The sequence below is a fragment of the Centroberyx affinis genome, unplaced genomic scaffold, assembly GCF_046629955.1.
Source record: "Centroberyx affinis isolate AG114_WGS23_722 - 3 ecotype Tasmania unplaced genomic scaffold, CSIRO-AGI_Caff_v1 ptg001446l_1, whole genome shotgun sequence".
NCBI classification, from domain to species: domain Eukaryota; kingdom Metazoa; phylum Chordata; class Actinopteri; order Beryciformes; family Berycidae; genus Centroberyx; species Centroberyx affinis.
This window is the reverse complement of record NW_027279920.1, coordinates 5,675-33,401: the sequence shown is the minus strand read 5'-3', so window position 1 is coordinate 33,401 and position 27,727 is coordinate 5,675. Positions and strand designations below refer to the sequence as shown.

Here is a 27,727-nt window from a genome sequence, read left to right as displayed (position 1 = left end):
GTTTTCCATTGGAATCCATTGCTTGCATCCACACATTGGATTCCTTTAGTGTTTCTCATTCATGCCTCTAAGTGTAGAGTTACTTGTCTTATCCGTAGACCAGTGATACGTGAGCAATCTGCCTTTTAGCAGACACAGACATTTCCTTAGTATTTTGTCTGTTATTCATTCCCTTTTGTTAAGATCAGTAGTCTAGATACAACAATGTCACACAGTACGCTGATTATGTTTGGTTTTACTCAAGTTCAAGTGTCTTCAAGCTGTAACAGACCACGCTGCTTCCCTCTGCATCAATACAAGAATGAAGTCTGTAAACAAAATTATTGAATAGTATTCTTTTTCTTACTTGCAAATGAAATAATCTGTACATCTGTGTGGGTTAGATGGTTTCCTCTCGCTTTGCTTGAAGTTACATTATTATAATTATTATTGTTATTACTGTGATTATTATGCCAACAATCTAACATTTAGATTCCCTGACGTCTTTTTGGTTTCTTCCCTTCTCTTTCCTTCCTCCCTTTCCCTCGTTGTTGTCATCCTGTTTCTCCTTGTCAGGTTTGGTTACACTGTCATAAGAGGGCAGGGAGGCACTGGAGGGAGTGCCCTCCTTCTTTTCCTGTTCCTGATTGGTCCCGCCATTCTCGACGTCATTGTTGGCTGGTTTGCGCTTGCAGACGAAACCCCGCCTCGCCAGGTAGGAACGGTAACACCTTTGAATGATTTTGGCTGACACATCCTCCTGCTTGCGCCTCAGGGTGGTGGTGATTGGCTCATAGGAGACCTTAGAGGGATTGGCTGCCACAAAACGTTCCTCCATTTGCTGCCTCAGCATGTCCAGCTCGCCACTGTCACCCAGCACACGCTTGGTGAAGGCAAAGAGGATGTCCAGGCAGTGGATGCGGTCGCCGCTCACCATGGGCATGTCCATGGCGATCAGCTCAATGGTGTTGGGCTTGGGTACACGGAGCGGGTGTTCTAGTGCATCAGCAAAGTCAGAAAGCTTGGCATAGGTGATGAACTGGGAGGCGTCAGGGTCAAACTTCTCCCAAATCTCATAAAAGGTCTCAAAGTCGTCCTCACTGAGTGGGTCTGCACTCTCCTCTGTGGCCACGCTGAAGTTCTCCAGGATGATGGCGATATACATGTTGACCACAATGAGGAAAGAAATGATGATGTACATGACAAAGAAGAAGATGCCCACAGAAGGGTTGCCACAGTCTCCTGTGGCCGGGGTGCCAGCATTCTCCAGAAGGGGGTCACAGTCGGGAGGGTAGTTGAGGATGGGTAGCAACAGGCCGTCCCAGCCAGCTGATGTGGTGATCATGAACAGGCAGATCATGCTGTTGCCAAAGGTCTCAAAGTTGTACATGTCATCAATTCCAGCCCCGTGTTTTACATAGCCAAAGTTAGACATGCCAAAAATAGAGAAAATGAACATGACCAGGAACAGCAACAGGCCAATGTTGAACAGGGCAGGAAGTGACATCATTAGGGCAAACAGTAGAGTCCTAATCCCCTTTGCCCCTTTGATGAGACGTAGGATTCTGCCGATACGGGCCAGACGAATCACCCTGAAGAGGGTTGGTGACACAAAGTACTTCTCAATCAGGTCCGCCAGAAACATTCCTATAATGAAAAGGAGCACACAGAGGAGAAGAAGACATGTGTTTGGTTAGGAGAGAGGGAATATCATCACTGGCTCACTGGCTGCTTTCTTTTATTCTCAGTATAGTATTATGCTCACAAATAAGGAGAACAACACAAGTTGATGCTACATTTGACTGTTTTGTGACTGGAAAGCCACTAGAGGGAGATGGCAACACCTGAGTTCAGTGCTGGCTTGTTATAAAATTGCATCAGACTGCAGCAAACTCCTGTAACATTTCCTCAATGGCTATTGAATGCACTGAGGAAATCAGTCCTCAACAAACTAGTTCTCCAAACTGAAGCAGCAACAAAAATCAAATCAAAATGAAACTATATTCACATTTTCACAGCATAGAAGTTCAAGACAATTGTACTATGTACTAGAGATTTGCATAGAAGAAAAACCCAAAACATTTATTTCCTTGTATTCCTCTTTTTCCTATTTCCATGCATACATTCCCCTTTTGAATACTTACCAACAATGGAAAGGATGACGACAACCACGTCAAAGATGTTCCAACCTATGGTGAAGTAGTAGTGACGAAGGGCAAAGAGCTTCAGTACAAACTCAGTGGTGAAGACCACAATAAAGATGAAGTTGACCCAGTACAGAACATTCTCCGTGTCTTCTGACTGGTCGTCTGTCTCCACCATCATGGTGACCATGTTGAGGCAGATAAGGATCATGATGGAGATGTCGAAGACCTGCTGCGTCACAAAGTCAAACACCATGCCCTGGATATTGTTCTAAGGAGAGAGGGAGGAAATGGATAGAGGGATATTATTAGTGAATTTAGCACACTTGGAATAGGGATCTCATGGAATGTTTATTGGAGTGCTTTCCTTAGTCCTCTCCTTGAAATTCACCTCTAAATGTGTCACGGCCCAAAACTATCTGGTTGGCGAAGATCAAAACCACAAAACAAAACTTACCATTGGCCTGGGTATTGGTTTCTGTGGTTTCTTTGATCCTAGTTTCTTCATGGCATTGTAGTATTTCTTCTGCTCTTCTGTCATGAAGATATCCTGACCTCCAAAGTAAAGGGACAAGAACAATCTGGTTACAATCTGAAAGTATTCAGATCCTCTTTCCAATGCTAATCAAAATCAAATGGCACGCACATATTTGGTCTTTGACCTTTAGATGAGATTCTAAGCTTTAATCATTTGCAAAGCAGTTTGTGCACACAACAAGGAAAATAAATCTTATCTTTTTCTTTTGCTGGTTGAAGTTATCAATGATGACACCAATGAAGAGGTTTAGGGTGAAGAAGGAGCCGAAGATGATGAAGATGACAAAGTAGATGTACATATATATGTTGTCCTCATAGATGGGCTGGTCCCCAACCTGCAGAGTGCCACAAGTAAAAATATACACAACTGCATTTCACATTAATCAGGAATCAAGACTTCAGAACTGCGACAGACCTACCTTTCTGGAATCTATTGCTGCATACATAATGTCCATCCAGCCCTTGAATGTTGCCTGTGAGAGGGCAGACACGATATGTAAGAAATAGGTTTAACAGTAACCAGTTGTGGAGAGAAGATCAATATGAAGTGACAGCAAAGGTTTCTCACCACTTGCAGGAGTGCCAGGTATCCTGCACCCACATTGTCAAAATTGATCTTGACATTCTTCCATCTGACTTCAGAGTAGTTTGCGTTAATGAGTGCAAAACACTCTGATTTGTTGTTGACCACATCAGCCTCGAAGTACTCCTCGGCCGTATCGTTAAAGCAGTAGTAATACTTCCCAGCAAACAGATTGACACCCATGATGCTGAAGATGAGCCAGAAGATGAGACACACCAGCAGCACATTCATGATGGAGGGGATCGCGCCCACCAAGGCATTCACCACCACCTGAGGAGCACACCAGGGAAATAGCACCACCATGACATAGCAATCACATACCAACTGCAAAGACATATACAAGAACATCAACACACACATGCACATAAGAATGCACAATCTCTCCCTAGAGACACTAACTATATGTTCTCTAATTTCCTGGTGCAAGATTAAGCCCACCACTATGAAATATAAATATTCTTTACCTAGAAATCCAAATAGTATATCCAGGATGGTGTTAATCCTACGGTATCCCTGAAAAACTCTACTACAATATGAACTGCTACAATGTGTTAGGTTTAGCCACAAGATGTACTGACTAATTGTGTGCATGTGTAAATATTTTGTAAGGAAAAATACATGAAAATTCGGATGCCTGTCATAACTGTAAACCACTCAGAGAAGTTTTTGATCTAGTACATACTATAACTACATACAATATCTCCTTCAAAGTTCCTCTAGCCAGTCTATTACAAAACAAAGAAGTGCATTGGGAAATAGCAAACTTTTCCTTTAACACCTGCATTTATTGTAACCCTATATTTGGTCATCCATAGATTATGCGGCAGTGGTCGTACTCAACAGCTCAGACTATCAGACTGAGCAGACTGCTGCTCCAGAATGTGTTTGTGGCTGTTCTGTTCGAATGCAGGACATCCAGCAGCTCAGCAACAACATGAGCTGATCTGAGCCTTGGCATGCTCTGTCAGAGCTGTAAGCTCGCTCACAGGAATATGTTCCCCCCTTGACAACAACTAACTAAAGAACACAATGGCTTTCTGAGTTGGATTTGCAAAATTAGTGTGACTACTAAACTTGATGACTTAGCAAGGGAGTTTTCAAAGAATGTGAAAAAACACTGTTACAATGCTGAGTATTCCCCATCCTACAGTGGCTGTGTAGGATGGGTACAGTATATATACAGGGTTATGGTTATTGCCAAAGGAGAGCATGACTCATATAATCTATACTGCACTTAAGTGGTGTAGGCATGTTAGGGTAGATAGAACTAATTAGAGGAATACCACATGAATGTGCAGTTCAAAACATGGAAAAGCCGTGGAAACAAGCAAGCCAATTTATGAAAATCTTATGGGCAAACATCAAATTTATGAACCAAAATCTTATGGGCAAACATCAAATGTCAAAACTTATCTCAGGAAGGGGTCTAGGGTTCCTTTTCACCCTAACCTAGTGTTATGGCAAATATTATAATATAGAGATGACGCATCCATGTTAATATAACCACTGTAAGACGATGTTATCATGCAAATCATGGTAATGAAATTCACTGAGGGAGGGTGAGCAAGGGTGAGGTGGAGGGAGAGGGTATGCAACCAGAAGTTTGTTGATCTTCCAGTGTGACAAGGCCAAAGCCAAACTGTGATAACATCAGATAACAGGAGAGGCGAGGCAGAGTGGCAGTCAGAGGGCGCTTAGCCTAGACACTAACAAGATTTTTTTCTGCACAGCAACAACCAGAGGCTGATCCAACCCATCACACATGGATACATGGCAGAAATGATTAGTAAGACCCATTCTTGTTGCAGAAAGGACATATATAACTTTCCATTCTCTGGCTCAGAGACAAACTTCTAGCAGGTATTGGTCGTGTAGCTCAAATTATGTAACTTAAGGCTTCATCACCTCTACCCAATGGTTCAGTCTGAGCAGGTTTTGTGTGATGGTTCAAACCAGCTTCTAGTTGCTGTCTCAGCTGGTATTGAATACTCATATTATTATATATTATGTATATGTTATTACTATAATGTATTACATTATTCAGCTTAAAATGTATTTCCATGGTCTAATCTTTCATTAAGGCATGGGACAGCTTTTTAAGGTGTTCATGTTAATATTTTTTGTGAAGAAATCATTGTAAAATGCTATATTTTATATGAAATGAAATAAGATAAATCAAATCAGATGTATTATGACCATCTGAGATGATCTGTATCCATGCAAAAAGCTTTTCATTAATGACCGTGGAAAGGGGTTACCTAAATCCCCCCCTTTGAACTTTCTAGAATTCTCTATATTGTTATCTCTAGCATGCGTTGATGCTTTTATTTGATCGGCATGCAGAAGGACCAGCTGCCTGGTATCTTAGGTATCTTACCCTCATCCCTTCAAAACGCGACAGGGCCCTGAGGGGTCTCAAGGCCCTCAGTGTCCTGAGTGATTTAATGGGGCCTAGATCAGAGTAGCCCAACGCATTAGCTATAAGGCTGACTATAGACACCTACACAGACAGGGAGAGAGGGAGAGGGAAAGACAGAAGCAAAGACAGAGAGGGTCCACATAGTTAGAGGGGATACAGAGAGAAAGATAGACCCTACGTAAAGGATGGCTGAATGGTTAATGAGCTTATACAGATATATATAAATACATATATAGTTTCTATATGTGTAAGTATATGTATCTATATAACAAAATTGAGAGAGCATAAGGTTAAACAGGGGTTAATACAATATACAAAGGTTAAGAAATAGTACACGCCCCAAGTTTTTTTCTGGATATGTTTTGTTTGTTTATGTTTGCGTTTGGTTTAGTTTGGCAAGCCAGTCTAGCTTGATAACCAGCTTAACAGCACAGTGAGCACACCTGGAAAGAAACTTGTGGTTGACACAGTGAGAGGGAGAGAAGATAAGATTCAAACAAAGGGAAAAATTAGAGGAGAAATGCTTTCACAAACACTAACTCAATATGACACGATAAAATACACACAGTACACTGTACAAAACAATACAGTATCCACACCAGATAGCATCTTATTTAAAGAGGGGAGAGAAAACGCAGGAGGTTGAGGACAACTTTCAGGGTTAGAAGAGAGAGGATAACCTGTGAAAGTAAGAGTCCCAACACAGCACACAAACCTTACCCTGGACCCTCAAACACCGACCCTCAGTCCCTCTTGACAGCAGCACAATGTCTCTCAACTTAAAGAGAGACACAGTTATAGGCACCTGCTGTGAGAGAGAGGATAGGTCAATATTAGGGAGGAAACTTGCATGGAAAAGCCAGGATAAGTTGTCATCACAATACACAAGTCACAATACGTGAGAATATTTTGATTCCTGCATAGTTGATGTTCTCTATCAGGGAGGGTTTGTCAGGCACTGTGATTCCAGCACATCACCTGGAGAGAGACCATAAGAGCTTGCTTCTTCTTGCTGCTTCTTGTCTTCCATCATCAGCTATATTTGATCATAAACATGGATTAGGCTGCTGAGAATATATGGGGCTGTCAACACGCTATGTCTTGTTTTTCTATTTCAGAAGAGAAAAGTCGACCACCACCATACAGGGAAGAGGTAAGTAGTTTTATCCCATTCTACTATTTTTGGCTTCATCTGTCAACTCAAATGACTCTTGTACCACTGACAAAATCTCTCTGTGTTGTAAAAATCTACAGTTTAATATACACAAGCAATTTTAAAGTCAAAGGGTTGTGCCTCTACTCTGGTATCATACATGATTGAATGTTGATGGCCACCTTCAGCCTCTGTTAGACCAGGTGAGGATTAGAAATGGCGCCTTCTAGGATCTGGCTCAGTTCTGCAAGGAGAGGCCAATCAACTGAAGAACGACATGCAACTGCTGACACACTGACAAATACACACACATACGCATCCATTAAAAAAAAAAAATGAGAGTATGCAGTCCAACCTCCTTTAGCAAATCCTTCAGTTTTCTGACAGGACAGTGAACACATAGACAGGAAAGTAAGGAGAAAGAGGTGTGAGAGGATGGCATGAACCAGATTCACATTCATGCAGTCACAGGCAGTGGAGTTCATGGACATTTTCCCAATAAAGAACACAAACAGATTTATAGTTATTCACCAGGCATACAACACACATTGATACATCCACACCATGACCCACTGTGACAAATCCTGTTGTGTGAATATTCAGCCATAGACAGCCAGGTTACTCACAATCTATCAAAGATGGTGGGAGATTTGTTTATTACAGAGTGAGGAGGGATCACAGATGATTTACCACCCATTACATGACTCAACACAACACAACACAACACAACACAACACAACACAACACAACACAACACAACACAACACAACACAACACAACACAACACAACAGATATGTGAAGAAGGCATTTGTGCAGATGCAGACAGTGGGAGAAATTCAGTCAATAGACTCACCAAACAATATGACAGAACAGGACACACCATACATAACCAATAGTAATGGGAGTCCATGGCATTGCTTTGAGTACTGTCAGGGAAACATTCTTCAATGTATCACTAACTTCACATTTAACACTTATGTGTAGTTTACTATCTCAGACTTCACTGAGCTTGAGTTAATACTTGTCTGACTCCATACCAATGCCAAGTCTCCCATTTTCAACAGTAATACTTAATATTGCAGAATTCCACTGACCGCGACTGTGGTCCACTAGGCACTCCAGGCAAAGCCTGGATATCAATGAATAATACTACAACAGGCCTTTCAGCATCTTAGCAAATAACTCAAATAAGGAAGGTTTAATAAATTAAGTAATAAAAGAAGAAATGTTTGATGAAAGACATTTCACTGTAGGCTACTGAAATGATCCAGCACCTGGAACTGGTCAAGCAGTGCTTAGCAGTTATACTTAGGTATTCTTACATGATATTCAAGCAAGTAAGATAAGATTTTTGGGTCCAATTTTGTTGATTGGGGTAGAAAATTAAGCAAGTTCTGCAAATTAAGAATTTTTTGGCAATTGCAGGATATAAGTCTCCTGGGAAAGAATACATACAATCTGGCTCTCAAGTTGTAATCACGACAAAGGACTACACTGAGAGCTATCTGACCAGTAATTGTATTGTTACTTACGGTAAATTACCATTATAGCCCAATTTACACCCCTCCCCCCCCAAAAAACTCACAAAACAACATACATGCTGAGTTTTCAGAAGTGTTCATATATGAAACGTTTAGTTAAAGGAATCCACCAAGCTTTGGGAGATTGGCCCGTTGGTCAACCCATTAAGTTAAGAGAACATAGACATCAAAAGATCATCCATGTGTCCCCAGTAGATCATTTGCTCCATGCTAACATACGCTATGTTGAGTGATAGTAGGTGACGAGCATTATCCAAAGTAAGAAGACTTTGCAACTAGTGGTTGTTATTATATGGCCTATAGATTCATACATTTTAAAAATGAAATGTCATTAACTCAATATAGTAGATGTAGCCAGGTTTAGTTTTGGAACTATTTCAGGTGAGCAACTAAGTATTGATTCACTCTAGTAGTCTCCCATCGCCTACCATGTTCACTTGGAAACGGGGAAAGTACTCCCTGGTCGTTTGAAACAGTAAGTTATTTTTATACCATTTCTCATGTCAATTTTATCAATCTCTTGCACAAAACTGCCAGAGATGGCCACATATTTTTAAGATTACTTAATATGTAGCTTTAGAGCTGCTACACATTCTCATTTTCATATTTTTTAGATCATGCTAGTGGGCTACTATCACTCAACATAGTGTATGCTAAAGTGTTAGCATGGAGCACCGGAGTAAACGATCCACTAGGTACACATGGATGATTTTGGTGTCTGTGTTCTCATCACTTCATGAGTAAGTTGACAGAAAATGTTCTAAAACCTTGGTGTATTCCTTTAATGTTGCCATCTTAAAATATAATCATAAGGAATTGTGCCAAATAAATAGTGTGGATAGGTACTTACATCCACAATGAAGAAGTCTAGCCAGCACCAGGCGTTTGTAAAGTACTTGACGAAGCCATAGGCCACCCATTTCAGCAACATCTCCAGGATGAAGATATAGGTGAAAACCCGGTCCGCATACTCCAGAATGATCTTGACTGTCTTCCTCTGCTCAATGTACACATCCTCAAAGGCCTAGAGAGGAGCGCAGAAAGTTCAGACAGGCAGTGGCGTGGCTGCTCTCTTTCAACATGAACTATTCACAGATTATATGTTGATACACACATGGAGTTATCAGTTCAAAATCATAATCAAGTTTATTTACCATGTACAACACCAGGGGTTTGACTTAATAGTTGGTCAATACAACATTTATAAAGAGAGAGGTATTCAAATGGCATAAAAATAAAATGGAATAGAGTAAGCATACAGTTGTGCTGTGCAGAAATTAAATTTCCAGGCTTGAAATGGTTCAATATTGCATTGTATAGTCTAATAAAATATTCTAGCAATGTATGTCTCAGGACGTTGCAGGTGGGGCAGCGCATTTGGATGTAGCTATTTGAGCTGATGGAGCTGTTGGAGCTATTTGGAGGTGTGCTGTTATACAGTTTTACTAATGCCAAATGTGGTAGTGCAAAATATGGAGGTCTATTTCTGTGAGGAGAATGGTGCTGTATTTTATCGCCAGTGTGTGTGTGTGTGTGTGTGTGTGCGTGTGTGTGTGTGTGTGTGTGTGTGTGTGTGGTTGGTGCCTTGCTGGCGTGGGTCACAGTCAGAGGTGTCAAATCACTAAATCCTAAGATGTGCTTAAGTCCCCACATCTGATTTTTCCACTAAAACTTCCAAACCCGCTTACATCAACAAAATTTCTGAGGGCAAAGTGGAACAATGAATAATGACTGACAAAATATTATTTTTTGTTCAATGTGATAAATTAATAGGCATAGGTCACCTAACTATCTTGCTTAGAGGAAACATTGGTCCTGAATGCTACGCGGATGTGATTTTATAGGAATGGTTTCCAAATAAATTTCTGGCATTTTTGCTTGATCTCCATTATAATGATAAAAACTCCAAGATCTACTCTGGAGTACCACACCTTGGTCATCCCACTTACCATACCATCCTATTGGTAAGATGCTGTTTATGCAGCATGATAATCTGATCTTGGTCAACCAATACTATTTTCTATAGGGGAGTTTTGGGAAGTCACTTCAGCAGGCTTTTTGATTGTTTTTATTATTATAACATCCTATTCAGTAATGTTAAGTTTTATAAAACAGGTTATATACCCTGTGCACCATTTCAGAGTGTGAGTTTTTTCCATACAGTAGTGGCGGCTGACTAGCTGATAGAACAGGTTTTCTGTCCAGTCAGACTGATACTTCCCTTAGCTCCTCAATTCTCCATTGCCTGTGTCCACTGCTCAACACATAAGTGTTCTGAATCACTATTTGGCTACAGTCCCCCCAGAAAGCTGCAAACCTAAGCTGGATTCCTTTGGTTGAAAGGTTGGTGCATTACAGCACTTTGCTGTCCATTAGCAACAATCATATCAAGCACAGTTGCAGAAGAAAAGCAAGAGATGATCTCGCTTTTCCCCACACTTTGCAAGAAAATGGGAGTGATCGAACCCTATAGCCATATTCTTGTTTTAATGATTCTGTGCATTTGCCCATTTTATTTGAATCCTTTTTTATTCTTAGTTATTGTTCACGTTATTTATTGCTTACATTTTTACTTATTTTATAAAGCACTTTGTAATTCTGGTTTTATAAGTGCTCCATAAATAAAGGTTATTATCATTATTATTATTATTTCTAGTAGTAGTAGTAGCAGTAGTAGTATTGTGTGTGAGCGTGTGTACATGCATGCGTGAGCATGTGTGTGTGTGCATGTGTGTGTGTGTGTGTGTATGTTCTTACCAGTGCTCCACTGCTGAGCAGGATCATGAAGATGATAAGAGTTTCAAACCAATTGTGTTCTACAATCAGGTAGCAGGTCTTCCTCAGGAACCACCAGTGCTTCCCCCAGCCATGAGTGATGGGCACGTCACAGCACTTATATTTGGCCACACACTCTGAATGACAAAGGAGAAACACAACCGCTGAAACATGCTAGAAAGATGGACACACTATACTACCCACACACAAACATGTAATAGTAATTCATAACATTATTTTTATTGTTATTACTAACTACCAAGTCAGTGAGTGAACACCCCCTACCATCTGTCCAGCAGGCGTCTGGGTCTACGTACTCCTCCACTACCTCCACCACCGCCACCTCCTCCACATCAGGCTTGATGTCTATAGTGCTGCCCTCAGACGAACTGGTGTCATCCAGCTAGGACACACAGAGGACCAGAGAGATCAATTCAACCTCTGAATTTCTCCCTGAACATCATGAGCTCAGCACTGAGGTGCTCACAGCACATGGATACTGCACAGTGCCAATGGAGAAGGAAGGTGAGGTGACCCCAGTTCAGCTGTTAATACATATGTTGAATTTTCTTCCACAACAGGTATTACCTTAACGTCCCTTTGGGTTTATATCCATGACATCATTTATTGCTATAGGTGGATGCATGCTCTAGCCATGTAGGTGCAAGTATAGCTATCGTTTCTACCAGAGTCTGTCCTGGAGAGGTATTAATAGACATTAACCAGGTAGTAATTAACCTTGACCAGTGATTGATTACACTAATAGCGATGGTCAACGTTAAATATGCATATAGATTCAGTGATGAAGGGCTCATATATTTAAGTAAATTGTGTAGGAAGTATAGACACAATTGAGCACATACAGACAGGAGAGTCAGTATAATAAACATAAAAAATATTAATGATGATAAATAAAGGTAATGGTGTTCACAGAATCTGTTAGTATATCATATTTCTACCAAATAATATGTTTGTCTCCCTAAAACAACAGAAAAAGAACCGCTAAGAATATTCAACATAGATTTCATTCTTATATAGTAAAGATGAATGTAAATCACCAATTTTTAGATGTTGCCATTAAAGCAGAAGCTGCTGCTTGGTGAAGTCCACTTACAGCTATAAATCATGTCACATCTGAACAATGAGTCAAGGTGAGGCAGGACAAAGTGGTGAAACCCCTGCGTAATAGCACCCTTATTGCAATACTGTATACACACACTTGCACACATGCAAACACAGACGCACTCAGCCAATCCAATTCACTAGAGAATGATGCTGCACTTTATAATCTTGAGTCGTCAGCAAAGGACCGCATTCACACTCACTCTCCCTCTCTCTCTCCTCTAGTATACCACACAACCAGACAGATCCCTGCTTCCCCGATTGGCTGATAGCGGCTCTGTCTGTGTCCAATCCCTGCAGCGTACTCTGTGACAGGCTGCGGTGCGGGGGAGATTGGTGTGTGGTTGGTCGAGGAAGCCCAGCAGACTAAGGACCTGGTGCAGGTACAGTAGTGATGCTGCTGCCTTCACTCCTTTCTTCCCACTGCAAACCAGGTCAAGGTGACCCACACATCAGACTTCCCTACACGCTTTGGATCTGACCTCCTCTACTCCCACAATTATACTAGACAGTAGACAGTATGTCGGTCTGTCTGTCTGTCGTCACGCCTGCCTGTGTCTCTGTCCATCTGCAGGGTCAGCACTAAGGCATAGTGTTACAGCTCTCATGTCTAAGTGAATGTTCTGAAATGTCAGGCCGGCTGACTGTCTGCATAGCCTCTCTAGTGAGGCAGCTCAGGCCACTTCTGCTCAGTAGGTGAAAAGATGCAACATGGGCACACACAGAGACACAAAAACAAACTGACACACACACACACGCACATACCACACAGACACAGACATACACACATGCACTCTGACTTATCATATTACCTCATATTACATGATTCAGTCACCTCTTTGGTAAACATACCTATATAGAGGCACTGGCTGTGTTAAAATCTGAATTTGGCTCTACCCATCCTAACAAACTGGAAATTTTAAGCTGTTCACCATATAGATAAGTTATAAAATACAATGATACCTATGGTCGCAGGTAGCTACCTAGAGCTGTATCTCTCAATCAGTCCAAACATTGAGTAAAAGTAAAACCTGACCTAACACACCACTCAATCTCACTCCATCGTGCAATATCCACAACTTCCCCAAACCAACATCAAACTCTTAATCTCAAGCAAGGACATCACTCCCGCCACCTTCCCTCATTCTCACACTCTTATCCATCCTCCCTACTCACATCTTTACTGTTCTCCACATCAGATTCGCTGCTGAAGTCCTCAGTGTTGAGGTTTTCAAAGTCCGACTCGCCAACAGCGATGGGGACACAGACGGTAAGGTTGGGGTTGTGGATGAAGGACATGTAGTCCTCATCAATCATGTACTTTCCCACGCTACTCCCAATGCCACTGGTGGTGCCATTGCCGTTTTTGGCATAGTCCAGTTCGCGGTTGATGTCTACACCAGTGTGGTTGGCAATGCAGTTGAGTTTCTTGTCGTACATGTCATCCAGAGGTTTCTGCTCATCCTCCATAGGCTGCTTGTCAGAGTGACAAAATAGTATCAAACAAAGTTTATGACAAATCAACAATGTCAAAATGGATCTGTCCTACCTGGCTAAAACACACACATTTAGTTGGATAACATCATAGTACAAGCTATTTAACAATTGAGAATTTCCCATGCATATAGATATACAGTATTATATCATTATATTGTACCTTCTTGAGCACTGTGGCAATGAAGACTCGCATGTGGACCTTGAACCAGGCAATACCTGTCTTAATGCGGGCAACGGCAAGCTGGAGGTTGTTGGGCTCACCATCGTCATCTGTGGCTGCAAGATTATCTGCACTGAATGAGCTCAGCAACAAGGCCAGGAACAGATTCAGCACCTAGGACAGAAAAAAGACACAGCCTAGAACCCATGCACCCACAGCAGATGGACGGTTTACTACAGGATGAACACTACAGGGAGCATCCCAAGACAGCTGTATCTGAAAAATTATATTTATACTATCATCTAGTGGCATACATGCTATGTACTATTTTCGTACCACCAGGTTTCCAATGACCATGACCATCATGAAGACGGTGAGGCACATGGTCTGCCCCGCCACTTCCATACAGTCCCACATGGTCTCGATCCACTCTCCACACAACACTCGGAACACGATCAGGAAGGAGTGGAAGAAGTCGTTCATGTGCCAGCGGGGCAGCTCACAGTCCGGGGCGATCTTACACACACAGTCTTTGTAGCTTTTGCCAAACAGCTGCATGCCCACCACAGCAAAGATGAAGACGATGATGGCCAGCACCAGGGTCAGATTACCCAGAGCTCCCACTGAGTTACCGATGATCTTGATCAGCATGTTGAGGGTGGGCCACGATTTGGCCAACTTGAACACTCTTAGCTAAAGCGGAAAAGGAAGACAGGATTATTAAACAGTTATTCTTATTAATATCAAGAAAGTGATATAAAGGTGGTCTTTATTGCCCTGACTCATCTAATTTGTATTTCACATTAAAAAGAAGTGCGCATGGAGCAAAAGTATTGATTGTCAGCATTTGATTGTTTCGTCTGGCAGTGGCACAGTACATTGACATTAAAGGGGCTAAAAGTGCTGTTTTATCAACTGGGCAATACAATTCTAAGATAGAAGTCTAAGAAGTCACATATTTGATGATTCTTTAGAAGCTGTATCTTGCCCAGCTCAGCCTTGTTTTGGGTCAATATGTCCTCCACTCCATGAGTACATTTTTTAGGGACAGATTTAGACAATTTGTTGATATAAGATGCTAATCTGTATTATATACAAACAAGCAAAAAAAGGTATCATTTAAAGTATTATAATTAAAAGGTGTGGACTCTGAAAGTTAGCTGCCTAAACAGCATCATCTGCCTACCTCAGTTGGCTGTGAGTTGCAATAACATATCATGTAGGTTTGTCATTAAATTTGGGAAACTCTTGGAAATCTCTCCTCAGGCTGATTCAGATACATTTTACATTGGTACTGCTCTATCTTAAGAGCAAAAAAAGCAAAGTAAAAGTATTTACTCCATATTTTAAATGTAACTAAACAACATATATCTTAAGGTTTTCAGAAATATTTTTTCACAATACTTAAAAGTATTTAGACACTGATATGCCACACTATACTGAAACATGGTATGGTAAAAGCCACCCTCCAAATGAAATACAACTGATATGCAGTTAGTTTATGGAGGACTTTATGACCAGACATCAATTCTAACATCAATTAACATGAGGCTCAAAACAGAACCACAATGAAAAGCAGCCTATACTTTTTATATGCCGCTTTGGATGTGAAATTCATTTTCAATGAGTTTATAGCAAAAAAGCTAATTTGTCAATGCCTATGTTTTTTACTGTTTATACAATTCATTCTGAAGTCAATCTATAATATGTTAGGCAATGTCAACCATATAAAAAACACATACAAACACATATAAACCTGCTACCACTACCTTTTCCACTGTCTGGTGTTTGGGTGAATATTTTCTATTGTTTCTCACATGATCTGACTTCTGACTGAACCCTTACATCTCTCATTAATGACACATTGACAAATGGTCTGTGCAAGGGGGGCAGGGGAAGTAAACAGATGTTGACATCCCCCATCTCACAGAACTGTGTCTACTCTCTTCCACTTACCAATCGGAATGACCTGAGCACAGACAGGCCTTCCACGTCAGCCAATCCCAGCTCAACCAAACTCAGAGTCACGATGAAGCCATCAAAACAGTTCCAGCCCTCCTGGAAGTAGTAGTAGGGATCCATGGCGATCAGTTTGGCAAACATCTCCCCAGCGAAGATCCCTGTGAAAACCTGTGGAATATCATCAATACTGATTTATAATACGCACTGTTATTTTTTCCAAACATAATACAAGCAGAACAAGAATATTTATTAATCAGAGTATTGATGGGTTAAAGTCACAGACTCCAGTTTGGTCCATTAGATAGACTGAAGGCCCAGTAGGAATTTGGGCTTTTGGTATTTTGCAATCACGATATTGTCTTCACAGTTTTGCTCCCACAGAACAGTCAAATCAAATTAAAGCATTCACAAAAAAAAGCAGATCAATGCTTTTTTTGTTCTTTGATCTTTGTGATTTCTATAAAACCTCATACCTGTATTACAAATAAAGCATTGCAAATTGTCTTTAAATTTACAATATGCTACAATATGTATATAATAGTGACTGGTTAATGATTAATGATTATTGTTTGCAATCACAAAAAAACGGCAAAATCCCAGATCCGTTCCTCGTTCTAGAAGTCTTGAAGGGAAATTGAGCGCAGAGTGAAAAAACCTGGCTTGCTTACATGGCATTTTGTTTGATGTAGTGCTGATTAAAAATGGATTGGTCTCTTGCTTTGAGTGAGGACTCTCCTGACAGGGCAAGGTCATGGAGCAGTGGCATAGTATTCCAGTAGTGCTGTAGGACTTTATGGGGTTGTGGTACTCTGAGCCATTCCCATATCTTCCACCTAATACCTAATCATGTGCCCAATCATCACTGCAGAGAACACCCAATGATTCATACTGCACCATCCATCAACGCCATGCCAATTCCTCTGACCTCAGTTCCTGTTCCACTCCTGACAACATGCCAATCCCTGTGACCTCATTTCCTGTCTCAACACTGACACCATGCCAATTCCTCTGACCTCAGACACTGAATGGTCGCAGGTAGCCAGCTGTGATACAGTGATATCTGAGAGCAAGGGCATAGCACAGACAAACCAAACAGTCTGCTGTACATTTGGTTATAATCAAACTTTAATGCATGCCTCCACCAAACCAGTCCTGGACAGATCAATGGCAAGCCTTGTTATCAGGACTGCTATGTCAGGAGAGAGTGAGAGAGATAGAGAGCTGAAGGAGAGAGAGGGAAAGCTGAGGGAGAGAGAGAGAGAGAGCTGAGGGAGAGAGAGAGAGCTGAGGGAGAGAGAGAGAGCTGAGGGAGAGAGAGAGAGAGAGCTGAGGGACAGAGAGAGAGCTGTGGGAGAGAGAGAGAGAGCTGAGGGAGAGCAGGTTAAAGCAGAAGCGGGAAAGAGACCTGAGTGGGGGTGATGAGAGTTTGGAGAGCAGGCTGCCTGGCTGCATTAAAATGGAACTGAATCTTTAATGAGACCCCATCAAAGGACTGCGTGTGTGTGTGTGTGTGTGTGTGTGGGCGCACGCCTGTGTATTCTAAAGTGCACATACCCAATGATGCGTTGGTGTATTGGTTTGAGGTTATGTTGGTGGGGCAAAGCGAATGAACCTACAACGCTTCTCTAACTCTTCAGCGGGATTGTGAGATCCGTGCAGCTGACAAAAATGTTACAGAGATAAATGACAGAGATGCAAAAGAGTAAAATACAAAGAGCTGCAGTTGCTCACCAGGTTGCCCACAGACAGCACGTTCTCAAAGTTTGGGGTCATGGGGTAGTGCTCCATGGCCATGAAGAGGGTGTTGAGGACAATACAGATGGTGATGGCCAGGTCAACAAATGGGTCCATGACAATCAGGTAGACTATGTGCTTGAGCTTTAGCCACATGGGAAAGCACTCCCAGATCAGGAACGTGTTGGCAAACTTATACCAGCAGGGTGGACACTTTCTCTGAGACTCCTCCAACTCTGCAGGGAGCGATGGAAGGAGGGGGAGACAGGAGAGGAAAGTGGAAGAAAAGGACACGGTGAGAAAAAGCAAGTATGACAGAAGATAATTATATTTATAACATTACAGTAAATCTCAAAGATCATGATGTCAAAGGCAAAAGATGATAGGTAATTTGTAAAGACTTTAAGTACCAAAAATGTATAGATAGTGGAATGACACTGGCTCCTTTTACTGTACAGTAATTAAAATTATGGTTCTGATCAAAAGATAAATATTAGGAAAAAACACAGGCTTTCTACTACTGATTCTGACTAGTAATTGGATGACATGTTAAAACATGTCAGAGAAATTGCCAGTTAAGCTATGTATCACTCAGCCTTTTAAAATCACCCACCTACTTTGTGAAATAACTTCACTTTCAAGTTTCTGACCTACTAACAGCACAAGATCTTTAAAATCTTTGAAATACTATGGTAAGGCCAATACATCTCAATGAAAATAGAGTTGTAGGACGGATTTGGTCAAATAATATTTTGTTTCAGTGTGGATTACATGGATGATTCTGTGATTCAATGTGACGCAATGTCTCAGCCCAAGTTGATATGCCAGCCAAAAGATATTGCCCTTCCACCACCCGTGAACTCTGTAGGAAAATTAGATCAGGAATCCCACTGCTGAAATGAGTCACAAGGCATAGTGGTGGAGGCAAAATTTCCTCTCTCTAAAAAAACTAGCTCAGGTGTTTTTAACACTGAATGAATAGTAGAATCATTCCCTTATTCCACACTAAAACAAAGCAGTATAGAATTTCATCCTATGGTTGAAATCTCACCGAGATGACGTGAGGTATAAGAATCTCAATTCAACGCTTTCCACAGTATTTCAAAAGCAGATATCAAAAGTCTGATGATGTTAATAGGTTACAAAAATAATTTACTTGATCCAATACTTAAAAGATCAGCTGAAACTAGGAGTAATCACAACAACTTACATTTCTTACAATATGTTTTAACATGTATGTAAACCAACAGTCATTATCAGTGCTTCATATTTATCTTTTGATCAGAAATTAACCATATCAGAAATCACTACTAGAATATGCCATTACAGAAAAAAAACAATTTCATGATCTAATACTTCAGCCACTTGCTGTATGTACAGGTTAGGGCCAAAATAGAAGAAACACAGGCATAAAGACTCTAAATGATGGTGGTTCTGTAATGGTGTTGGGTGCTTTTTTCTGGCATGGCTCTGGTCTGCTAATCTCAGAGACATCAAAGCCAATACTAATCATTACTATATATTATGGTTTACAGCAATCATCTAGTCGTTTTTATCTCTATGAGGTGGCATTTCATATGATGTTTCAGAATCTCCCATCCATCATACCAGGTAAACTTATTGAAAAATATGTTGTACCAAAGTATATTGAAATATATTGAACATTAGTAAAAGATCAATAAAGTAAGACACAGGAACAAAGTGTCCATAAATAATATAATGCTTCAGAGTTTGTTTGTTTTTTCATTTTCCTCCAACACTTGTTAAAACAATGCTGCCCTAACAAGAATGCTTTATCAGGTGTTCAACATATGGCCTGGAGGAAATCTGTAATGTTGTAGGAATAAATGATTTTGGAAGGGAAAAAGCACACAAGAGCAGCATTTCACAGAGTGCAGCTGCTTTCTTTTTTTTAAATCTAGAGGTGGTCTGTACCCTCCATCAGTGTGTTGGTGACTACGCTCATCTGACTGTTGGCACGGTCCTTTCCTTTGAAGGAGGAGTTGAGCTGATCTACAGATACCATAAGAGAGCCAGAGTGCTTCTTCTTCACCTCCACCTCTGTGGTCTGTGCTCAGAGAGAAACACAATGTCAGTCAGAGACAGCACTCACATAAATGCATACACACAGACACACTAAAACACACATACACTAACTAACCACTAAATCATGCCCCCACCCTGCTCAGAGGATCTAATATGATAAATGCAGCTGTTCACATCAGATCATCACATCATTTTTACAACCTTCAGTACCCCCAAATTACCTGTCTTCTTCTCTTTGAACACTTTCTGCAACCATATAATACAATAGACTGTTTCTAAACCCTTACATTATAATCCATACCCTATGACTAAACACCATTAAAACTGCATGCATTGGCATGCATATCAAATAAGAACATAGGAGAATTCAAGACATCATTCGCCGCTACACCATGCTATATTTGGAGAGAAGTAGAAAGGTAAAAGCAATTGGAGTGGTTGAGAATAAAAGGGGTGTCTACCATGCTAGCTAGGATGATGAGGAATGCTGTTATAGAAAAAAAGGTTCAGGTTTGTTCTTGCACCACCCAGTGGCTCAGGAGTAGAGAATAAAAGAGGACAAGTGAACGAGTGAGAGAGAGAGAGAGAAAGAGAGACAGAGAGAGAGAGTGAGAGGTAGATAAAAACAGGAATAGAATAGATGGGCCTTGAAGTGAAAAGCCCCTAAGAATGGAAAGAAAAAGAAGTAGAGAAGAAGAGGAGAGAGAGAAATGTTTTTTTTTCCTGTAAAATGCTTGAGTAGTCTTGTTTTGGATGAGAATGCAGTCAGGGCAATAGGGGCTAGTTTGGTGGTAAGTTGTAAGGGGAATTAAGGAAGGCTGGTATTGTATGGACTTCTTGTCAGATATTAAACACTGAAATAATAATCATGACGCTGGTTAGACAGTGAGTGAGTGAATAATGTTTCGACTGGTGGAAGATTAGTGCCTTGTAGAGCTGTTGAAAAAAGGGGCAGTGAGAAAGGGTGTGTGAGTAGCAGTATAAGATGAAAATGAAAGACAGAATCTAGTAAGTAAGGAGGGACTAGATATTCAGACACCAGGAGAGAAAAAGGGGGCTACTGAGTTCAGAGCAGGAAAAAGGAGGAATAGGAGCAAAGGGGAAGAGGCGGTGAAGGAGAAGCTGCAGAGACCAGGGCCACCACCATCATGCCTAGACTGTATCAGTGTCTCATGGACGTCCTTACACTGTCATCAGTGGCTGCCTTATCTATTTTCACCTCAGGCAGAAGCCGTCCGCCGGGCCCAGGGCCGATGAGAGACACCACGCCATTGCAGTCCACCGTGCTGTTCCTCTTCCCTCCAGAGTGGGGTGCCAGCGGGTGGATGCGGGATGAACCTTGGCTGTAGCCACTGTAGCTGTTGCGGCGGTAAGGGATGAACAGGGAGCCCCGGCGGTCCTCGCTCTCCTCCACTGTGCTGTGCTCGTCGTCGGCAAACTCGTTCTCCGAGCCCACGTCCTTGGAGCGGCCTTTGAAGCTGAAGATGCTGCTGCGGCTGTTGTGGCGCGACATGAAGGGCGAGCCTGGGATGCTGAGCAGTGACTGAAGAGGGAGAGAGAGAGGTGGAGAGGGACAGTAGGGAAGTGATGAAAGACAGCGGGAGTGGGTGGACAGATGTGTAAAAGGAGGAGAGACAAGGTGAGGAGGGCAAACAAAGGGAACGGCGGAGTGAAAGGGTGGACAGGGAATAATCAGAGGACAGAGAAATAAAGGAAGGAGTAATCTCAAGCAAAATGGGAAATGCTTACATCAGATGAGGGCGCACTGACAATACAAAGTTTCATCCTTTTTTGATAATACAGTAGACCTGTGAAATTTTGCCTTTCTCTGCCTACAACATACCAAAAATTATTGGCTGTTGTGTGACGTACAGACAATGAGCCTTTCATGGTTGTCTCCCTTACAACCAAGAGTCATAACATGAGTCTTAACTCCTGTTTGGCAGAGAAGAAGACTTAAAAGGACAATAAACGGAGATGGAGAAGGGTTTTCTTTGTAATCATCAATCACTCAATCACTCTCTGTTACAAGTCTAACATGAGCACCGCATCTTTGCAGTATAAAACAAGAATATTCACAATTTACAATGAAATTTAAATTGCAACATGATTTAATTAATTTATTATCTTTTCCTTGTCATTTATGTTGTATTTGGCCTTGTATCCGTAAAGAAGGCCATAAGAGTCCAGTTATTATGCTTGTGAAAAAAACAGAAGTTTTTAAAAATGAATTAACCATAAAATGTATAATCTCATCTATAGCACAAGAAACTAAGATAATTGTTTCCTCTTTTAAGCTTATACCACCACATTATGAACTTATGAATGCAAGAACAGTACACAACTAATTTCAGTGCAATGCATGCTTGGGGGATGTTTTTGAATTGGATCATAGCCAGTTGTTTTCTTCTGTCCTCTAATCAATATTACAGTTTAGTTTTACTTTAAAGCTTGTCTCATTGGGTTACAGGGAAAACAACTAACGTTCAGCACTTCAACATACAATTTGTCTGACAATCTATCCATGGCTGCCATAGTTTTTTGCACCATAGGCACTATGAAGTTTTCTCTGTGTTGGTGCAGAGGCAGTGTGGGAGAAGGGTTAGAAAGGAGAGAGAAGGAAGAAGGGGCACTGCTCCAATGAGTTGTACTGGCTGCTCTTTGCAGGCTGTATGTGTGAGTGTTTGTTTGCCCGTGTGTCTTTCCAGAATGCACTGTCCTGATCTGGACAAAGAAACATAAATTAATGAAACAGTATTTAATAAAATCAGTTCCTCAAATGTGGATAATATCTCAAAATGATGAGACGGAAGTCGGTCTCATATAAAACCAAGTCAACTGTAGTCATTTCTTCTGACTGCCCAGTCAAACAGCGGTTTACCTGGTTCATGATGGATGTCTTCCTCCCCAGACGGCTGCCTGGGAAACGGATGGTGCTTCTCTTGCTGCCATCGTCCGACTCGGACTTGACGACCTTCTCGCTGTCACCCTTCTCTTTCTCCTGCTCTTTCTGCCGCCATTTCTTCTTGCGGTTGCGTCGCTCCTTAGCGCTCTTGGAGCTTAGCTTAGAAACCTCAGAGGAGCTACGGGACAAGTGCCCCCCTCCTTCATCCTCTAACGCAGCCTCCGACACCGTGCCTGCAGATGTCGCCATAGCAGCAGCCTGGGGGGGTGGGGTGGAAAAACAACAACACATTATAACCAGAAAACATGAAAAATGTGTAATAAGGGCGGACAAGTGTATGTAAGTGTGTGTACGTATGAGAGACTGACCTGAGTCTCCTCCTGCTGTTTCTTGAGCTGCTCCAGCATGGCCTTGAACTCAGCCTCTTTCTGCTCAGCCTCCTCGATGGTGGCCTGGTTCTGCTCTTCATAAGCCATGGCCACCACAGCCAAGATGAGATTCACCAGGTAGAAGGAGCCCACAAAGATCACCAGCACAAAGAAGATCATGTAGGTTTTCCCTGCGGCTCGCAGAGTCTGACAGAGACACACAGACAGAAAGCAATGAAAATGAATCAGAGTGAGATTTGGAGTGACTTCACATGTAAGGTAATGTTTTGAAAAAGGCATATCTTGCTACTACTAAGATATAAATTGAAATTGTTTTATGTTTATGATGAGGGGTTTTTTTTTCTGCAGTACTTTGTTATATTGTCAGAGTATTGTGTATGTCTGTTGTGTCAGCATTGCCAGTGCTTTTATATCCACTCCATGGCTTTCTCCAGGAAAGACTCCAGGCAAGACGGAAGCTGCCAGAGTGCAGGGGCTTCCAGTTTAACAACACACACACACACACACACACACACACACACAGACACACACACACACACACACACACTAAAACAGCGACTGGGTTATTAGCCAGCTGAAGTGAATCTGTTATGGCTGTGGTGGTGCAAATGTGCAGGAGCAGCAAAGAAATGCAAGTGCAGTGTCATGTTAGTACAGTTAAAGATTACTGATTACTGATTATTGATAAGTGACTATGTGCGTCAGTATGTTTGCTATATGTGTGTCTGTGTATTCATTTGTGCGCATAGCAGCAACAGAAAGAGAGAGAAACAGGACAAAAGAGAGATGTTCTATTTCTTCAAACACACATACTGTATATACCTGGTTCAATGGGCAGTTAAAAACATTTTTATATTTGTGTAGAGAATATAACTCTGTTCTAAAGGTCATTTGTTGAATCTATGGTTGCTATTTTGGCTAAATGAATTTACTTGACAAAAAGAAACTGTACAGTATTGCCAAGATAGCAAGCAACAGACCCTCAGACTGAGGTCCTTAGATACTCAGTAGAGACAGATGTACAATATCTATCTATCTATCTATCTGCTGACTGCTTAGATTTTACATTTAGCTGCAACTTCATCATGTGACACAAATGTCAGATCCTCGCCCACAATAGAGGCCTCACATTAAAAGAAAGACAAGTTACTGACAGAAAGTGGCTAGTCACACACTTCTAGCTATTTCTGACCAGGCTTCCTTCCTTCCCTTTTATTCAGAGGGCAAATGAACTGAGTGGGAGAGAGCTGCTGAGAGGCACTTTTGCTGATTCATTCAGGTATTACGATGATGATGTAATTTTTTTTTATGATGTAGGGAGGACAAAATCATCAGTCCTGCTTAGGGAGTGTTTCACTTCTCTGGATATCTGCTGAGGACTGAAGAGGCTTACTGAAGAATTTAAAATCTCTGGAACAGGTGTAAACAAAGGGCCAACACCTGCATCCATAGGTCATACTGTAATGCCATATGCAGTCCTGACTTTTGTCTTTTTATCAGACATATATATTTATATTTAAATGATGTGAGACGGAGGAGAAGAGGCAGATGGAGAGAAGAAGACACTGAGCTTTACCAGCATGTAGAGATTCTCCCAGAAGTCTTGGGTCATGAGGCGAAAGAGGGTAAGGAAAGCCCAGCCAAAGCTATCAAAACTGGTGTAACCGTAGTTGGGGTTCCTTCCTGCTTTCATACATGTAAAGCCCTCCGGACAGTGCCTGCCAGGAACACACAATAATATATAAAGTGTTATTTAACTGATTCTATTTTTTAGTAAGGAGTCCCACATGCCCCGGAAACTGCATCACTATGGTAAAATGTGCCACTTCAGCACTAACCCAGTTAAGGGATTAAAGATACAGGCATCACTGCCCATGTCGGGTGAAACAGGGCAGGTCCATGTAAAAGAGCTTGCAAAAGCTATTTGTTTCGGTAAGTGTGTGACACAAGAAGTTGTTTGAAATAAATTCATGAACAGCTTACGCATGCATGCTTACGTTGGTACTGGTAGGTTACTGATGTGATTCAAAATGAATATCCATTGATCTTTATCAAAGCAAACAACTGGCTTTTGAATGATAATAAAATCTTTGACTGTCTAGCCTGTCTAGCTAAGAGAAAGAGTAATGTGCTAAAATAGAATCATTATATATTAAGTAATTCATTATGTAAACTGCTAAAATATTTTAATCCCAAATCATGCACTTTAAAAAAAAAAAAAAGCAAAATTACATTCTTCACCAGCACACCACAGCAGCTATCAGCTGATCCACGATATGCAACATTCAAACACTCACAGTAAGGTAGTCTGTTTAAGATGACCTGCTTCACACTCATGCCTGCTGCATGTTGGCACTGCTGCCTAAGCTTGACATTGCTGAAGTCTCCCTCCACCAGCCCAGCCTTTACCTGCACTGGTTTTATTTCTTTACCTGGAGATGCTCTTCACTGGGCATGGCATGTTAGGGCAGTATCATATCATTTGAAGGATGTGTGTCTCTGATCTGTATGCATTCCTTTCTTCGCCTTATCTTATCTTTCTGTATCTTAATTTATCTTTTCATGCTTGTTTGGGTTTATGTGGAGCATACTTTGCAAGGCAGTGCACTTAATGGCAAATACAACTGTATTACGATTTACTGCATTAATGGTTTATAACTTTATGTTTCTGACTGAAATTAATTATTTTTGGTCTGTTTCCCCATTAACACCTATTTTCCCATTTGATGACTGCTCATTGAGGGTGTTGGGTCGACTTTAACTCTGGAATACCCAAGCACTGTGAAGAATAGGGAGTATCTCTATACATAATATTGAGTCCAGTTACTGGGGTTTTAAAGAGGAAATCATCACCCTCCTGTTAAATGCAAAAATATAGAGGGTCCACTGCTCTTACACAGGGTCACTGCAATTACTTTTGTCTAATTTTAATAAGTCAGTCAATGGGAGAAAGGAGACACCTGCTGAAAAAAGAACCTGAACAGGATGCAAAGCATAAACATGGTGACATTAACAGGTGTGTAGTGAGTGAAGCACGGATTTACCCTGAGTCAGAGCTGTTTCCACATATTAGAGCATCAAGTATACCAGGGAGGAAGTAGAAATTGCCTAGAAAAAAACAAGAGAACATTCACTTGGTTTACTCATTGGGCATTGGGTTGGTAATATGCTATAAAGGCTAAAAGATGCAGACAAACTGAAATAATACTGTACTGTAATCAGGACTTGACATTAGCACCCGCCCACCCGTCAAATGCGGGTAGAATTTGGCAGTGGCGTGTAACACAGTCACTCTTACTAGCCACTTTGGTGGGTGGCAAAATATTCCTCATGCCCGCGTGTGTAATGGGAGGCGAACAGACGGGTCCGGTGAGCGAGCGAGCGAGCGAGCGACAGAGAGAGAGAGCAAGCGAAATACAGAAAGAGAGAGAGGGAGAGAGAGAGAGAGAGAGAGAGGGAGAAAGGGGGAGAGAGAGAGACACCCAGAAAGAGAGTGAGTGACAGAGAGAGAGAGCGAGCGAGATACAGAGACAGAGAGTGAGCGACAGAGAGAGTGAGTGACAGAGAGAGAGAGAGAGCGAGCGAGATAGAGACAGAGAGAGAGTGAGCGACAGAGAGAGTGAGAGAGCAAGATACAGAGAGAGAGTGAGCAGCAGAGAGAGAGAGCGAGCGAGATACAGAGAAAGAGAGTGAGAGAGAGAGCGCGCAGAGCAATTAGGGGCTGAGCGAATCAATGCGCTACACGCAGTTCTACAATTAAATAGTGGAAAAAATATATATTGTGGCGGTCAGTGCTGATATTGTGGCGGGCCGCCACAAAGTTTTCTATGTGTGGGAAACCCTGATAGACCCTGGTAGAACGAACAGGTACGGGAGGGGTAACTAAGAGCGAGGGGAGATTGTCCACTAGTTAATCGATCGAGGATGGCGTCGTTCTCTCGGACGGATAAAAAAATAAAAATAAAAAATGCTAAAATGGTAAATGCTAAAATATATTTTGGCGTCCGTTAATATACCTGGGCGGCCCGCCCAAGTAAAGTCTGTGTGTGGGAAACACTGAGTATGATGCCCACACACCATAGTCAACTTTAATCAAATAAAACGTAATTTCCCAACAACAAAATTGTGGCTAGTGAAAATGCTGAGTGGCTAGTAACTTTGGAAAACCACTAGCCACTGTGGCTGGTGAGCAAAAAAGTTAATGTCAAGCCCTGACTGTAATGTATAAATTAGCAAGAGAAGTGATGAAACCTGGAAAAGTGGGAGTTTGTGTGTGTTTGTTCCCTTAAATTGTCCATGTAAAAAAGTAAAAAACTGTACTGTTGTGCTGTACTGTTTGGCCCCTTTTTGTGCAATCATGTCCAACTCGTGATGTAAAGTGTGGCAAGAACTCACTTCTATTCATGATGTACGAATCCCAGTCAAAGCCCCTGCTGCCATTGGGCAGGTACTGCTCAGTCATGTTGATTGGCCAGATAACGCACTTCTGCCGCAAGTTGCCCATGAAGAGCTGCAGTCCAATCAGAGCGAAGACACTGAGACAGAAGACGGTCAGGATCATCACATCCGACAGCTTCTTCACAGACTGGATCAGAGCACCCACAATGGTCTTCAGGCCTGGCCGATTAAGGGACAACAAACACACACACACACACATGCACACACACGCATGCATGAGCGCGCACACACACACACACACACACACACACACACACACACACACATACGCACACACTCACACACACACACACACACACACACGCACACACACACACACACA

The 27,727-nt window shown here is 41.7% G+C and overlaps 1 protein-coding gene across 8 annotated transcripts; it reads right to left on the bottom strand.

Annotated features, from left to right (window-relative positions):
• Positions 1 to 380: 380 nt before the first annotated feature.
• Positions 381 to 27,523, bottom strand: LOC139650138 (sodium channel protein type 8 subunit alpha-like). 8 transcript variants are annotated; one of them, XM_071526697.1, is made up of 23 exons: positions 27,343 to 27,523; positions 25,992 to 26,055; positions 24,524 to 24,665; positions 22,912 to 23,133; positions 22,535 to 22,816; positions 20,873 to 21,196; positions 19,543 to 19,675; positions 17,605 to 17,843; positions 15,868 to 16,041; positions 14,248 to 14,604; positions 13,912 to 14,085; positions 13,431 to 13,727; positions 11,709 to 11,720; positions 11,418 to 11,535; positions 11,115 to 11,269; positions 9,208 to 9,381; positions 5,621 to 5,743; positions 3,229 to 3,513; positions 3,080 to 3,133; positions 2,858 to 2,995; positions 2,581 to 2,685; positions 2,124 to 2,394; positions 381 to 1,626 (listed from the first exon to the last, which is right to left on the bottom strand). In XM_071526697.1, exons 1-23 carry the CDS (start codon positions 27,506 to 27,508, stop codon positions 461 to 463), a joined length of 5,175 nt encoding a protein of 1,724 aa, XP_071382798.1. In that variant the 5' UTR covers positions 27,509 to 27,523; the 3' UTR covers positions 381 to 460. The 8 variants fall into 8 exon arrangements, with proteins under 8 accessions (XP_071382798.1, XP_071382803.1, XP_071382797.1 ...); XM_071526702.1 differs by lacking the exon at positions 11,709 to 11,720 and having other exon boundaries at positions 13,431 to 13,712; positions 22,535 to 22,791; positions 22,923 to 23,133; XM_071526696.1 differs by lacking the exon at positions 11,709 to 11,720 and having other exon boundaries at positions 11,418 to 11,524; positions 13,414 to 13,730; positions 20,840 to 21,196; positions 22,927 to 23,133.
• Positions 27,524 to 27,727: the final 204 nt, after the last annotated feature.

Coding starts and splice junctions, on each gene's coding strand:
- LOC139650138 (XM_071526696.1), bottom strand. CDS start 27,508: ATGATCCTGACCGTCTTCTGTCTCAGTGTCTTCGCTCTGATTGGACTG. Junction 11,525..13,413: donor GATGTGAGTAGGGAGGATGG/ATAAGAGTGTGA, acceptor GCTGGATGACAC/CAGTTCGTCTGAGGGCAGCA. Junction 3,134..3,228: donor ACCTGGCACTCCTGCAAGTG/GTGAGAAACCTT, acceptor GCCCTCTCACAG/GCAACATTCAAGGGCTGGAT.